Source organism: Ranitomeya imitator, chromosome 2 (genome assembly GCF_032444005.1).
Source record: "Ranitomeya imitator isolate aRanImi1 chromosome 2, aRanImi1.pri, whole genome shotgun sequence".
Lineage (NCBI taxonomy): Eukaryota > Metazoa > Chordata > Amphibia > Anura > Dendrobatidae > Ranitomeya > Ranitomeya imitator.
In genome coordinates, this window is record NC_091283.1 from 584,245,089 (window position 1) to 584,260,267 (window position 15,179).

General features: G+C 43.9%; 1 protein-coding gene across 2 annotated transcripts in view; it reads right to left on the reverse strand.

Moving 5' to 3' along the window:
* Nucleotides 1–15,179, reverse strand: part of LOC138665089 (BPI fold-containing family B member 4-like) — a 171,776-nt gene that overhangs the window by 107,368 nt on the left and 49,229 nt on the right. For both annotated transcript variants that reach the window (XM_069752262.1, XM_069752263.1), the window contains exons 2-3: nt 14,410–14,549; nt 10,498–10,972 (exon numbers count right to left, since the gene is read on the reverse strand). In XM_069752262.1, coding sequence (XP_069608363.1) covers nt 10,498–10,972; nt 14,410–14,533 — 599 coding nt within the window. In that variant the 5' untranslated portion in view covers nt 14,534–14,549. The remainder of the gene's footprint in view (nt 1–10,497; nt 10,973–14,409; nt 14,550–15,179) is intronic.

Sequence of the window (15,179 nt, forward strand, 5' to 3'; positions counted from 1 at the left end):
CGTACACGGTGACACAGAGGAAGGTGTACATGACATTGAAGAGGAGGTGATAGATGACCCAGTTGTTGACCCAGATTGGCAGCCATTGGGGGAAGAGGGTGCCGCTGCCAGTAGCTCAGAAGCGGTGGAGGATGATCCGCAGCAGCCATCTACATCGCAACAGCTGTCATCTGGCAGGCCCGTATCAGGCCAAAAACGTTTGTCAAAAACAAAAACAGTTTTAGGACAGCATGGCCATCCGGTGAAAGTAGCACAGCATGCAATGCCTGAAAAGGTATTCCATTGTAGGTAGAGTGTAGTGTGGCAAATTTTTTAACCAACATCCGAATGATCAGTCAAAAGTTATCTGTAAGAAATGCTCAAAGACCTTTAGCAGAGGGAAGAATCTTCAAAATTTAAATAGAACGTGCATGCTTAGACATTTAACCAGCATGCACTTGCAAGCCTGGACTAACTACAAAACGTCCCGTACCGTTGTTGCACCTGCTCAGAATGAAGGTAGTCAGCAACGCTACATTACTTCCCTCACTGTAAGCCCACCGGTTAGGACACCACCAGCAGCAAATGTGGAGGTATCGTCGCAAGGCCAAAGTAGTTAGGGAAGGTTATTGGTAGGAAACACTGTATGTAGGCCAACATCAAGAATACCATCACCAACCCTTTCTCAATCCGCCATGTCCACCACCACCACCGCTAGTTCCACCATATGCAGCTCTCCAGCCCAGCTCACCCTACAAGAGACTCTCGTTAGGAAAAGAAAGTACTCATACCCTCATCCGCGTACACAGGGTTTGAATGCCCATATTGCTATACTAATCTCGTTAGGGATGATGCCCTACCGGTTGGTTGAAAGCAAGGCTTTCAAAGACCTGATGGCCTACACAGTACCACGCTATGACCTACCAGTCGGCACTTCTTTGAGAGAAAAGCCATCCCAGCCCTCCACCAGCATGTCAAAGACCGCATTGTCCATGCACTGAGGCAATCAGTCAGTGGAAAAGTGCACCTCACAACAGATGCATGGACCAGTAGGCATGGCCAGGGACGTTACGTGTCCATCACAGCGCACTGGGTTAATGTGCTGGATGCAGGGTACACAGGGGACAGACATAGTGGGACAGTTCTGCCTAGTCCACGGTCTAAGAAACAGTTGGCTGTAGGCATTCGCCACCCCTCCTCCTCCTCCTCCAGAAGCGAAAGCTCGTCCACAGAGCGCAGTCGCACAACCACTCTATCCGCAGCTGCTTGTTTTGCACATGAGGTGCCCCATTATCGAACAGCTAGTGGTAAGCGTCAGCAGGCTGTGTTACAAATGAAGTGTTTGGGCGACAACAGACACACCGCTGAAGTACTGGCCGAGTACTTGCAGCAACAAGCTTAGTCATGGCTGGGCAGTGTACATCTTGAGGCAGGCAAGGTAGTCAGTGATAACGGAAGGAATTTTATGGCTGCCATAGCCCTTTCAGAACTGAAACACATACCTTGCCTGGCTCACACCTTGAACCTGGTGGTGCAGTGCTTCCTCAAAAATTATCCAGAGTTACCAGCCCTGCTCCTGAAGGTGCGAAGACTTTGCTCGCACATCTGCAGGTCGCACGTACACTCCAGCCGTATGCTGAACCATCAGCGATCGCTGATTCTTCCCCAGCACTGCCTAAAAATCGACGTTGCAACAAGGTTGAACTCCACACTGCACATGGTTCAGAGGCTGTGCGAACAGAGGTGTGCTGTAATTAATTTGTGGGAAGATACACATACACGGGCAGGCACTTGGATGACAGATATGGATTGGTCGAAGCTACAAGACCTCTGTCAAGTTCTTCAGTGTTTTGAGGAATGCACACAGCTGGTAAGTGCAGACGATGCCATCATAAGCTTGAGCATTCCACTAATGCGTCTGCTGATGCAAAGTTTGACGCACATTAAGGAGCTGAAGCGGAGGAGGGAAGCCTTGATGACAGTCAGCCATTGTCTGCTCAGGGAACTCTCCTGGATGAGGTGGCGGACAAAAAGGAGGAGGAGGAGGATGATGGGGATGAATATTTATGGGAGGATGCTTCTCAGGGGGCAATAGAAACTGGTGGCGTTGCAAGATCAGATACAGGGTTTTTGCGGGACACAAGTGATGTTGGTTTGCAAGAAAGTGCTCCTTAACCCAGCACAAGCAGTGAATTGACACCTGGAACATTGGCCCACATGGCTGAGTATGCCTTGTGTATCCTAAAAGGGACCCCCGCATTATCAAAATGATGACCGATGATGATTACTGGATCCACGATATAAAGGAAAATTACAAAATATCATGCCACATGAGAACCTTGAGGAAATATTGGCTACCAAACAAGCAACTCTTGTAGACCGTTTGGTTCAGGCATTCCCAGCACACAGCGGCGGTGATGGTTCTCACACGAGCTGTAGGGGGCAACATGGCAGAGGTGTTAGAGGTGCACAAATCCGAAGTGGCGACTGCGCTGGCACAGGGTCCCTCATATTACAATGAAGTGTCTCTGATGGTGGTGATGCACAACCAACGTCAGACACACCGTCGTAATATGAGTGGCCCTTTGCCAGTACCGCTGCCCAAGAGAGAGTGTTCCCCCAGCTCGAAGAGTGCTCTACCACTTGCAATACTTACCTCTCCCTGCTCCACCACTGTGTAGTCTGTGCTGTTAAATCCTTCAATGGCACTGCCAATACAAATTTGTTGAAATGATAGCTGATAGTACAAATATACAGGGGCCCTGGCCTCCATTTAGACCAGTTAATATTTTGCGCCTACTACCACTGTTAGCTACTCAGCAGAGGAGCCCACCCCTGTACCTAGCTATGCCACCTGTTTATTTATGAACAATATTTTGGCCGACATTTAGCCCACTTTATTATTTGGGCCTACTAACTTAGTCTGCTACTCATTACAATTTTCTGACACTGAGCAAAGCAATGTCGCCTGTTTCTTTATGAACAATTTTTTGGCAGATATTTAGCCCACTTTATTATTTGGGCCTACTAACAGTGTCTGCCACGTATTACAGTTTTCCTCCACTGAACAAAGCAATGCCACCTGTTTAGTCCTGTTACCAATTTTGAACTGCATTTTGCCTACTTTATTATTTGGGCCTACTAACTGTTTCTGCCACTCATTACAGTTTTCCTCCACTGAACAAAGCAATGCCGCCTGTTTAGTCCTGTTACCAATTTTGAACTGCATTTAGCCTACTTTATTATTTGGGCCTATATCTGTGTTTCCTCCTCATCCTGCCAATTGCCCAGCCACTGCTAGATGAGTCTGCTGGTACATTGACCCAGACCACTACATTCCCCTTGCTCTCTACACAGCCAGAATCTGACCCTGCTGAAAGTCAGGTTCCCCTTCCCGCATACTATACCCCCTTGCACGGGGACAAAGAGGAAGGTGCAGATAAAAGTACAGGTTCCTTCATCAGGTGGGGGGGCATACTCGTTGGCGACGTCACTGGCACAAGGCCCCTCATAGTACGCAAAAGTGTCTCTGCCAGTGGGAGGCGCCACCTGCCGTCAAACACACCGCCATACTGTGAGGGGCCCTGTACCAGGGCCAACGAGTGGGCCCCCCCTACTTGCTCAGGATCACAGCACTTGCAAAGTTGAAATACTTACCTCTCCCTGCTCCACCGCCGTGATGTATTCCGCGTTTCCAGGGCCCACGAAAATCTTGAGCCAGCCCTACCCCCCCACAACTTCAGCCAAATGACCCCCAGTTTTCAATGCCTAACTATTATTATAAAGTAAATTAAGATTGACAAGCTTAAGTAATAAGAATTGATGTTTTTGGCATTAAAATGGGCACTGTAGGTGTTCTCCTGTCCTCCACTCACTGCCGACTTTGATTCCCCATTGACTTGCATTGGGTTTTGTGTTTTAGTCGGCCCCCGACTTTTGCAATAATCGGCTGATTTTACCCGACCTGACTTTTGACAAAGTCGGGTTTCGTGAAACCCGACTCGATCCGAAAAAAGTAAAAGTCACTCAACTCTAGGCTTCACTAGTAAGTGCACTATATCTCGTATCTAGCATTTAGCCTCAGACGGGACTAATAATAACTGTCACCACGATTTATTTAGTGCACACCTCCAGTGTCTTGATTGATTAAGCCATTACCACTCATTTACCCGTCTTGCTACTCCTTCTCATACTGCACACCCAGCTGCTTAATTGACCAAGTGCATTAGCCAGCAAGCACACGGGGTCCAACCATCCTGTCAAATCAGCACTCAGCACTTTATTTTAGAGCTATCTCCCTTTTTCATGGATTCCTGCATGCATCAGTGAGTATATTGCGTCCTTAATCAGCAGATAGTTCAATTGTTCAATTACATTTATATATATATATATATTTTATTTTTTTTAAGAAAGAAAAAAAACAAAAACATTTATTAATTTATCATTTTTTCACCACTATTTTCATCAGCCTTACTATCCAAACGGATGAACAATTACATTCATCTCTGAGCACGCTCCATACAGACTCGTCTATTGTGTGAGTATACACGACTCAATCTATCTCAGTTATTGCGCGATGATCCGTTATCATTTTTTTGTGAGTCATTAACACATTTTTAGACCAGCCCGTGCACCAGCAGAACAGAGTACAAGTCTATCATGTTGTGAACGACTTGAGAGAATGGTGCAAGAGTGTCTGGAGCTCAATATCAATGCCATCAGGGGGTTTGGACCTTTTTACATTTTGGTCTTCAAAATTGGAAGACTGGCCTGAGCTTGCCTGTCACGCCTTGAAGGTTTTGTCATGCCTGGCAGCCGGCTTTCTCACAGAATGTGTCTTCAGCACTGCTGGTGGTGTCCTGATGAATAAGCGCATCTGGCTGCTCTCTCAAAGTGTAGACCTCCTAATTTTCAATAAAATGAACAAGTCATGGATCTCCGATGACTTTTGCATCCCAGTCGCAGATTGGGCAGACTTGGCGATGGTGTCGTTTTTAGTGTCATGTATTGATCTCACATTATTGCATTCTGTGCCATCTTTGTGGTGTCGTCTGTGCCTGCTTTTACTGCTGTTACTGATGTTACAAACAAATTTGGGACTCAAAGTTGGATCTCCATGTGGTGGGTTGCCTGTAGTAGATGTGTTAGAGGCCTATTATACTGTTTCTACCCGTGTCCGTGTGTGCACGTAGGCCATCCGTGTGTCATCCGTGTGCTCTCCATGTGTCCGTGTGCTGTCCGTGTGTCCGTGTTCGTGTATTGAAACAATTTGTTTCAATTTTAACCCTATGACTTTAAAAAAAGCACATGGACAGCACACAGACGGCATCTGTGTACGGTACGTGTTTACACGCACCCATTGACTTTAATGGGTCCGTGTGATCTGTGCACTCCCACGAACACTGACATGTCTCCGTATTTTGCACAAGGACACACGGTCCATAAAAACACGCTGACATCTGCAGAGACACATTTATTTCAATGTGTCTACGTGTGTCAGTGTCTCTGGTACATGAGGAAACTGTCACCACATGTACCGGAGCCACTGACGTGTGAAACCGGCCTAAGAAGGCTTACACCAGTCCCTTAACCACCAAGTACTCATTAAAATTTCAATTCCAATCTTTAAACACTGGACCACACACTGGTACCTCATGCATGGCCCTTGGCTAACTGCTTGTGTGCCATTATGACAGGTTCTACTCTAGGTCAATTGATCAGTCAACTACCTGTATTACTATTCTTACATTTTTCTATCAATAGTAGTCTATAAAACTGATGTTTGTGCCATCTGAGTGTGACTGGAATAACAAAAGAAAATTGCAGGTGTTGCAGGAGGTATCAGGTCTCCCAGCTAAGAAGGCTTACACTGCTCCCTTAACCCCTTAACCCTCGGAGCTCTTTTCGGTTTTGCGTTTTCATTTTTAACACCCTTTCTTCTCAGAACCATAACTTTTTTTATTTTTTTCTTTCACTATGGCCGTGTGAAGGCTTGTTTTTTTGTGGGATGAGTTGTACTTTTAAAGGATGCCATTGGTTTTACCATGTTGTGTACTAGAAAACGGGAAAAAAATTTAAAGTGCGGTGAAATTGCAAAAACAAAGTGCAATCCCACTCTTGTTTTTAGTTTGGCTTTTTTACTAGGTTCACTAAATTCTAAAACTGACCTGCCATTATGATTCTCCAGGTCATTACGAGTTCATAGACACCAAACATGTCTAGGTTATTTTTTATCTAAGTGGGGAAAAAAAAATTCCAAACTTTGTTAAAAATAAATTGTGCCATTTTCCGATGATCATATCGTCTCCATTTTTTGTGATCTAGGGTTGGCTGGGGGCTTTTTTTGCGTGCCGAGCTGATATTTTTAATGGTACAATTTTGGTGCAGATACGATCTTTTGATGGCTCATTATTGTGACCAAAAGAACGTAATTCTGGTGTTTTGACTTTTTTTTTCTCGCTATGCCGTTTAGTGATCAGGTTAATCTTTTTATTTATTGATAGATCGGGCAATTCTGAACGCGGTGATATCAAATATGTGTATGTTGGTTTTATTACTGTTTTATTTTGAATGGGTCTAAAGGGAGGTGATTTAAAAAACTTTTAATTTTTTGTTTTATTTTTTTATATATTTTTAAAAACATTTTTTTTTTACTTTTGTCATGCTTCCATACGAGACTAGAAGCTGCCACTTCTCATTTCAACCCGATCGGCTCTGCTACATAGAGGCGATGTTCAGATCGCATCTATATAGCAGATTTACTCACTTCCTATGAGCGCCGACCACTGGGTGGTGCTCACAGTAAGCCGGCACTGACAACCATGGAGGTCTCCAGGAGACCTCCGGTTGTCATGCCAACACAACGGTGACCCACGATCATGTGACGGGGTCACTGTTGTGCGTATTTCTAGCGCGATTGTCAGAAGTGCTTGTTAAATGTCGCAGTCAAAGTTTGACAGTGGCATTTAACTGGTTAGTAGTCGTGGGTGGATCGTGACCCGCAGCTATTGTGGGCACATGTCAGCTGTTCAAAACAGCTGATATGTGCAGGGAAACATGTGGGTTCACCGCCGGAGCCCACAACAAAGGGAGTTAGTCCGACATCGGCTTAAATGTACGCCTAATGTCGGAAAGGGGATAACTACCAGGTCCTCGTTAAAACTTAAATTCCAACCTGTAAATGCTCTGCCAGAGCTTGATATCTCATGCATGCCCCATGGCTGACTTCTGCTGTGCCATTTGCCAATTTCTACTGTGGGTCAATCTATGCCAGTTTTCCTGGTGTCTGCCCCTAATTTTAGCAGTTTGGGAAGCTTTTTGTCACCCCTTAAGGTGTTATCTATGCATTTAGTTTTGCCTCCCATTTAATCTAATGGGGTTCGGGTACATTTGACTAAATCTTCTAATTCTAACTGAACCGAACCTTGAACGATTCGCTCATCTCTAATATGCAATCCCTGATATTACTAATATACAAAGGTATTCACAGATAATGTTCTCCAGCATGATGTACAGCTCTGGCAAAAATTAAGAGACCACCACATCAAAACCCTGTCATGGGCAGCCCAATCTCCAGACCTGAACCCCTTTGAAAACTTCTGGAATGTAATCAAGAGGATGATGGATAGTCACAAGCCATCAAACAACGAAGAACTGCTTCAATTTTTGCGCCAGAAGCAGTGTGAAAGACTGGTGGCAAGCATGCCAAGATGTGTGAAAGCTGTGATTAAAAATCATGGTTATTCCACAAAATATTGATTTCTGAACTCTTCCTGAGTTAAAACATTAGTATTGTTGTTTCTAAATGATTATGAACTTGTTTTCTTTGCATTATTTGAGGTCTGCCAGCAATGCATTTTTTTTTATTTTGACCATTTCTCCTTTTCAGAAAAAAAACAAAATTTATTGCTAAGAAATTCGGAGACGTTGTCAGAAGTTTATAGACTAAAAGAACATTTACATGTTACTCAAAAATAGACCTATAAAGAGAACAATCAGACAAATTGAAATTTTTGCATGGTCTCTTAATTGTTGCCAGAGCTCTTTAGAGGAGACCCAAAATCTACTTTGGCACGTAGTAATAAAAGTGATGATACTACTTAATGGTAATGATTGAAATATTTTTGGTTGTTTTCCTTTAGTTTGAACACTATTTTACTTAGTGGATTTTTTTTTACAGAACTGCTCTTTTTATAGATAGTTTCTTGCGAGTAATTTTGAAGACTGACACCGTGTCACTGTATCTACTATATAATTGTCTAAGGGTCACTTCCGTCTGTCTGTCTGTCTTTCTTTCTGTCATGGATATTCATTGGTCGCGGCCTCTGTCTGTCATGGAATCCAAGTCGCTGATTGGTCGTGGCAAAACGCCCACGACCATTGCCACGACTAATCAGCGACAGGTGCTGTCTGGCAGCAACATGGCTGCTCCTTCCTCACCGCAGTCAGTTCCTGCTCCGTATTCCCCTCCAGTCAGCGCTCACATAGGGTTAATGGCAGCGCTAATGGACCGCGTTATGCCGCGGTGTAATGCACTCCATTAACGCTGCTATTAACCCTGTGTGACAAACTTTTTTACTATTGATGCTGCCTATGCAGCCTCAATAGTAAAAAGATCTAATGTTAAAAATAATTTAAAAAATAAAAACAGGTATAAAACAGACTATCACCGGCGCTCAGCACCTAAACCCACTACAAGAAGTGGGGATAACCCATATAGTAACCCCGCTGTTGGTAGCCACAGAACATGTGCCCCTTTCTGTAAAGACCAAAAACAATATGCATACAAACGGCACCGCGCTTGGGTTGCTAAAATGACCTCCCCTGATAGCAGGGGCGCAATAGTCCCGAGTAAACTGATGGACACGTATGTCACACTGGAAACAAAGCCCCGGGAGTCGCGCTATTAGTGAGGCGCTGCACTGGTATGTGCCAGAAATGTTTGCCCCTAAGAAACAATACTACGAACCTAAATAAAGAAAGTGGATCTCTTACCGTGGGTAATGAAAAAGGGACCCTCCGCTGCTGATGGACGTAAGTGCGGCTGTGATCCAAGACGAGCAAATGGCAATGACCGGAGGGTGGGCGTGCAGGAGCACATGCAGACGAGAGCGGTATAGAACGCCGCTGCCAAGTGCAGAGCCAGGGAACGTCCCGGCCGGAGGCGTCCCTGGTTACACTGGAAAAACAAAGATGGCCGACGCTGACACGCAGCGTGTGACGTCACGGGCCTACGGAAGCACCCAAGGACCAAAAAGGTAAACCGACGCGTTTCGAAGGGAGAATGCCCTTCTTCACCAGGGTTAGCGTAGCGGTATACCGCTCTCGTCCGCATGTGCTCCTGCACGCCCACCCTCCGGTCATTGCCATTTGCTCGTCTTGGATCACAGCCGCACTTACGTCCATCAGCAGCGGAGGGTCCCTTTTTCATTACCCACGGTAAGAGATCCACTTTCTTTATTTAGGTTCGTAGTATTGTATCTTAGGGGCAAACATTTCTGGCACATACCAGTGCAGCGCCTCACTAATAGCGCGACTCCCGGCGCTTTGTTTCAAGTGTGACATACGTGTCCATCAGTTTACTCGGGACTATTGCGCCCCTGCTATCAGGGGAGGTCATTTTAGCAACCCAAGCGTGGTGCCGTTTGTATGCATAAAAAATAAAAAATCATCATATACTCACATTCCAGCGCCTTTCCCGCTCCTCGCGACGCTCCATTAACCGCTCCATGCAAGCGGCAGGTTCCAGTGACAAGGATGGTACTGTATATGACAAGGACCTGCCATGACGTCATGGTCATGTGACCGCGATGTCATCACAGGTCCTGCGAGAAAGACCTACCATGACGTCATGGTCATGTGACCGCGATGTCATCACAGGTCCTGTGCCCATACCAACCTTGGGACCAGAAGCTGCCGCGTGCACCGCACACAGGGCCAGGACTTCAACGGAGTGTGAGTATATGTTTATTTTTAATTTTAAGTCTGTATACTACATGGCTCTGTGCTGTATACTCCGTCGCTGTGCAATATACTACGTGGCTGGGCAATATACTACGTGACTGGGCAATATACTACATGGCTGAGCAATATACTACGTGGCTGGGCAATATACTACGTGGCTGGGCAATATACTACATGGCTGGGCAATATACTACGTGACTGGGCAATATACTACGTGGCTGGGCAATACACTATGTGGCTGGGCAATATACTACGTGGCTGGGCAATATACTACGTGGCTGGGCAATATACTACGTGACTGGGAAATATACTATGTGGCTGGGCAATATACTACGTGGCTGGGCAATATACTACGTGGACATGCATATTCTAGAATACCCGATGCATTAGAATTGGGCCACTATCTAGTATACAAATATTTAGGAACATTTTTATAGTGTTTTACATTCTTTGCCAATATCAATTGCAGGAAATATTATTTAACTAGTTTCTACTATGTGAGTGGAGTATTATTTTGACTTATTGGAGACACAACATGAATAGTGTATATCTTACCCAGTTATGCCCTGTATTGTGCCTAGGAGTCCTCCATTGCCAAGAATTCCAAGAAGTCCTCCACCTCCAAGCAATCCACCAAGCAGACCACCATTTCCTAGGATTCCACCATTAACATGAGGATTGGTGTAACCAGGAGGACCACCTCCACCACCCCCACCAAGAATGCCTCCAAGTAGTCCACCACCACCAGAGCCTCCAAGAATACCACCAAGCAGACCACCACCACCACCACCTCCACCAAGAATACCACCAAGAAGGCCTCCTCCACCACTCTCACCTCCTCCAAGTATACCACCTAATAAACCACCACCATTTCCACCTCCCAGGACACCACTTAAAAGGCCTCCACCTCCTCCACCACCTCCACCAAGAAGCCCACCAACCAAACCACCAACAAGGTCACCATCGCCACTACCCATAGCTGTGTTCAAATTGTTCTGCGATTGTTTTCCTTTCATTTGGCCTGAGACAGCTGTGAATGAAAAACATGTATATGTCTTATACTCTTACATTATATGTTTTGCATCATCTTTACATTAGTTTATAAGTAAAAGGGGTTGTTTGCTTTAGAGCATCCATATTTCTTGAAAAAAAAGTATGTTTAATAATATAATCATAGAATGCCCAGCTGCGGAGACCACTTTGAGACCATCTGCTTATTGCCATGGATGGTGATGTTAAAATGAGCTGTTTATGTAAAGAACTGATGCCAGAGATAGTCTTCATGGTAACATCACTATAGTGATGCAGGTCCTGAATAAAAGGCTTACTATTAGCATATTGACTAAAAGGTTGACAATGGGATTTTAAATGTGTCAATGTCGAACCATTTAACGATTTTAAATTTGATTTAGCCCCTTAACGACCAGGGGTATTTTAGGTTTTCTATGAAGCAGGGTGAATTATCCAACAAAAGTCCAATATGAATAGCGAGTGGATGCATAAAACTTAACCTTTATTAGGTATGTATAAAAAGGTACGTCAAAATAAAATCACATGCAAACAGAAAAGGGAAGGGGCGGAACCCCTGTGAAAAAAGTGAAAATGGGGGGAGGGGGGAGAAAAAGGAAGATAAAAATGCTGACAGTGCGAGGGGTCACCAAACCTATCACCTTGTGAACTGAAAAGGGCTAGTAGCTTATATAATATCCTAAAAGTAGGACATATATGTGTGACAAACCTGTGAATGTGCAAAGTACTAATATTCCTTATTGCCACAGTCACTTGCAGGGTATCTCCCTATTCATCAAGTGCCATAACGTGTAATACCCTTAATAACAAGGTTAGTGGGTACCCATGTGTGGTATAGTCTAATCAACATGAGTATCCAGACAGTTCCCTCCGGGTACAATTAACTATTCAGCATGTTATATAATCAAACACTGTCAGTACACTTAGCAGCATGTTAAAGAGGCATGTTATCCAATAAATACTGCAAATATGAGTCCATATACAAATGAGATTATGCTTCCTCATCCAAAAAACTATGTGTCCCTTATGGTCATTGTTATTGTGCGGTGACTATGAAATTTATATCAGGTTTTTACTCTGGCGCTGGCTTGTGCAGAACAGCGTCATGATTTATGCCCATTAATGTGGATAGATCTCACCCGATGTTGGAGAGGGTCTCTGCTTGTCATTAGGGTTGAGCGAAACGGATCGTTCATTTTCAAAAGTCGCCGACTTTTGGCAAAGTCGGGTTTCATGAAACCCGACCCGATCCCTGTGTGGGGTCGGCCATGCATTACGCGACTTTCGCGCCAAAGTCGCGTTTCGTAAGATGCGCTTGGCGCCATTTTTTTCAGCCAATGAAGGGGCGTGGGCAGAGTGATGACATAGGTCTTAGGGGCGTGGACGCCTATCGCCATGTTGTCGCTTGTGCGCTGTAGCGATTTGCACTGTGTAACACCAGCTTTTCAGTTCAGGGACGGACGGAGGGGAGAGAGAGAGAGAGAGAGAGAGAGAGAGAGAGAAAAAAAAAAATAAAAAAAAATAATCCCATTGGCTTTGCATTGGGTTTCGTGTTTCGGTCGATCCTCGACTTTTCGCCATAATCGGCCGATTTCACTCGACTCGACTTTTGAGATAGTCGGGTTTCGCGAAACCCGGCTCGACCCTAAAAAAGTCAAGGTCGCTCAACCCTAGTCATGACATCTCTCAAGGAAGGGTGAGGTAGAAACAAAGCCTCTGTTGAAACTGGCGTCTCCCAGACATTTTTCACAGGGGTCCGCCGCCCCTTTTTTGTTTGCATGTGATTCTATGTTGACATACCTTTTTATACATACCTAATAAAGGTTAAGTTTTATATATCCACTCGCTATTCGTATTTTAGGTTTTGCATTTTCATTTTTTGCTCCCCTTCTTCCTAGAGCCATAACTTTTGTATTTTTTGCTCACAAAGGCCTTCTGAGGACTTTGTTTTTGCAGGACAAGTTGTACTTTTGAACCACACCGTTGGCTTTGCTATGTCATGTCATAGAAAACGGGAAAAAAATTCCAAGTGCCGTGAAATTACAAAAAAAGTGCAATCCCACAGTTGTTTTTTGTTTTTTTTTACTAGGTTCACTAAATGCTAAGATTGACCTGCCATTCATTTTGATTCTCCAGGTCATTACGAGTTCATAGACACCAAACATGTCTAAGTTCTATTTTATCTAAGTGGTGAAAAAAATTCCAACGTTTGTAAGAAAAAAAGTTGCCATTTTCCGAGACCCATAGCGTCTCCATTTTTCGAGTTCTGGGTACAGGTGAGGGCTTATTTTTGCGCACAGATCTGAAGATTTTATTGATACCATTTTGGTGTGCATATGATCTTTTGATCGCGGCGACCAAAAAAAGTAATTCTGGCGTTTTGATTTTTTTTCTCGCTACACCTTTTACCAACTGGATTAATTATTTTTTTACATTGATCGGGCGATTCTGAACTCGGCGATACCAAATATGTGTATATTTGATTTTTTTATTGTTTTATTTTGAATGGGGTGAAAGGATGGTGATTTGAACTTTTATATTTTTTTCTTTTTTTAATATTTTTAAAAACATTTTTATTTTACTTTTTATTTGCTTCAATAGTCTCCATGGGAGACTAGAAGCTGCACCGATCGCCTCTGCTACATAGAGCAAGGCTGCAGTCCTGCTCTATGTAGCAGATATGCTCACTTGCTATGAGCACCGACCACCAGGCGGCGCTCATAGCGATCCAGCAATGACAAACACTTGGGTCTCCTACTGACACCAGGTTGTCATGCCAACCCATTGGCAACCTGTGGCCCCAATGGGAGGAGGTAATGACACACTTCCTGCACGTGCATGTTAAATGCCGCTGTCAGTGTTTGACATTTAACATGCATTTAACATGTTGACAGCCACGGGTGAATCGCCATGCCACCCGTGGCTGTTCTGGGCACATGTCCATGTTCTGGATTTTAATTTTGATATTGCATCTCTCAATGTTAAAATTCACTTACGCTTAAAATTATAGACTGTTCTTGTTTTTGTCAGTGGGCAAACTTAGAAAATCAGCAATGGATCAAATACTTATTTCCCCCACTGTATGTTCCCTCTCTGGATGGGGCCTTATGCTTTCTTATTCTAATGAGGATTTATTGGTTGTATAGGTGTTTATGAGCCTTTAGCATTCTGACAAATGCTTCATAACCATATATTTGCTGATGGGTTCCCTTTAAAATGTCAAACGATAATGCCAGCAACTATCTGTTTATATTTTAACCTGGAATAGTTTTTTTTTATGCGGGAGATGGGGAGTTGGATATATCACTTATCTAGGACAACCCAAAGTTCACATGCACTTGTTCTGTATAACTGAAAATGTATTATCGTCTATCAAAAGATCCCGAACGATAGCTAAAGCATAAAATTATTCAATATTTTATAAAATATAGATCTCACCATTATTTAATGCTTCTTTAGACACTCGCAGTACAGCACCATTGTTTCCTCTGGCAGCACTACTAAGACTATGAGCCTGGATAAGCAATATACATATGAAGCCGACGCGCCACAGTTTGAACATCTTCGGATCAATTTACCTGACAAAGTAGAAAATAATGTTAATGCCTGGAATGATATATCTATTTTTGGATGTATTCACCTTACTTTTCTGAACATTTTGTTACGGAGTTAAAATTTTCACTATAAACTCAATACATTATCATCATAACATGCTAGTAAAATCCTCTGCGGGTTTCAAGTCATCTCATGAGGTCCCTGACAGTTGTTCTTTGCTTCAGCTGCGGTCATGTACCATACAACCACGTGACTAGTGCATCAAGTCATAGGCACCGTGTTGTTGCTGCTATGTACAGCAACCTAGGTGGCCTACTCATTATCTGAAAGCTGCCTCAGGCCACGTTGACACCTACAGTATTTGGTCAGTATTTTACCTCAGTATTTGTAAGCTAAAACCAGGAGTGGAACAGCCAGAGGAAAAGTATAATAGAAACATATGCACCACTTCTGTATTTATCACCCACTCCTGGTTTTGGCTTACAAATACTGAGGTAAAATACTGATCAAATACTGAGCGTGTGAATGTGGCCTCGGTCTTCAGATAGAAGATACATTCTGGTAGGTCCTTCTCATGTTTGTGTCCAGTACAGTATGGTATTTCTAGTGTCTGCATGTGGTCATGACTGTGTGTGAAGGAGGTTACCTGGTTA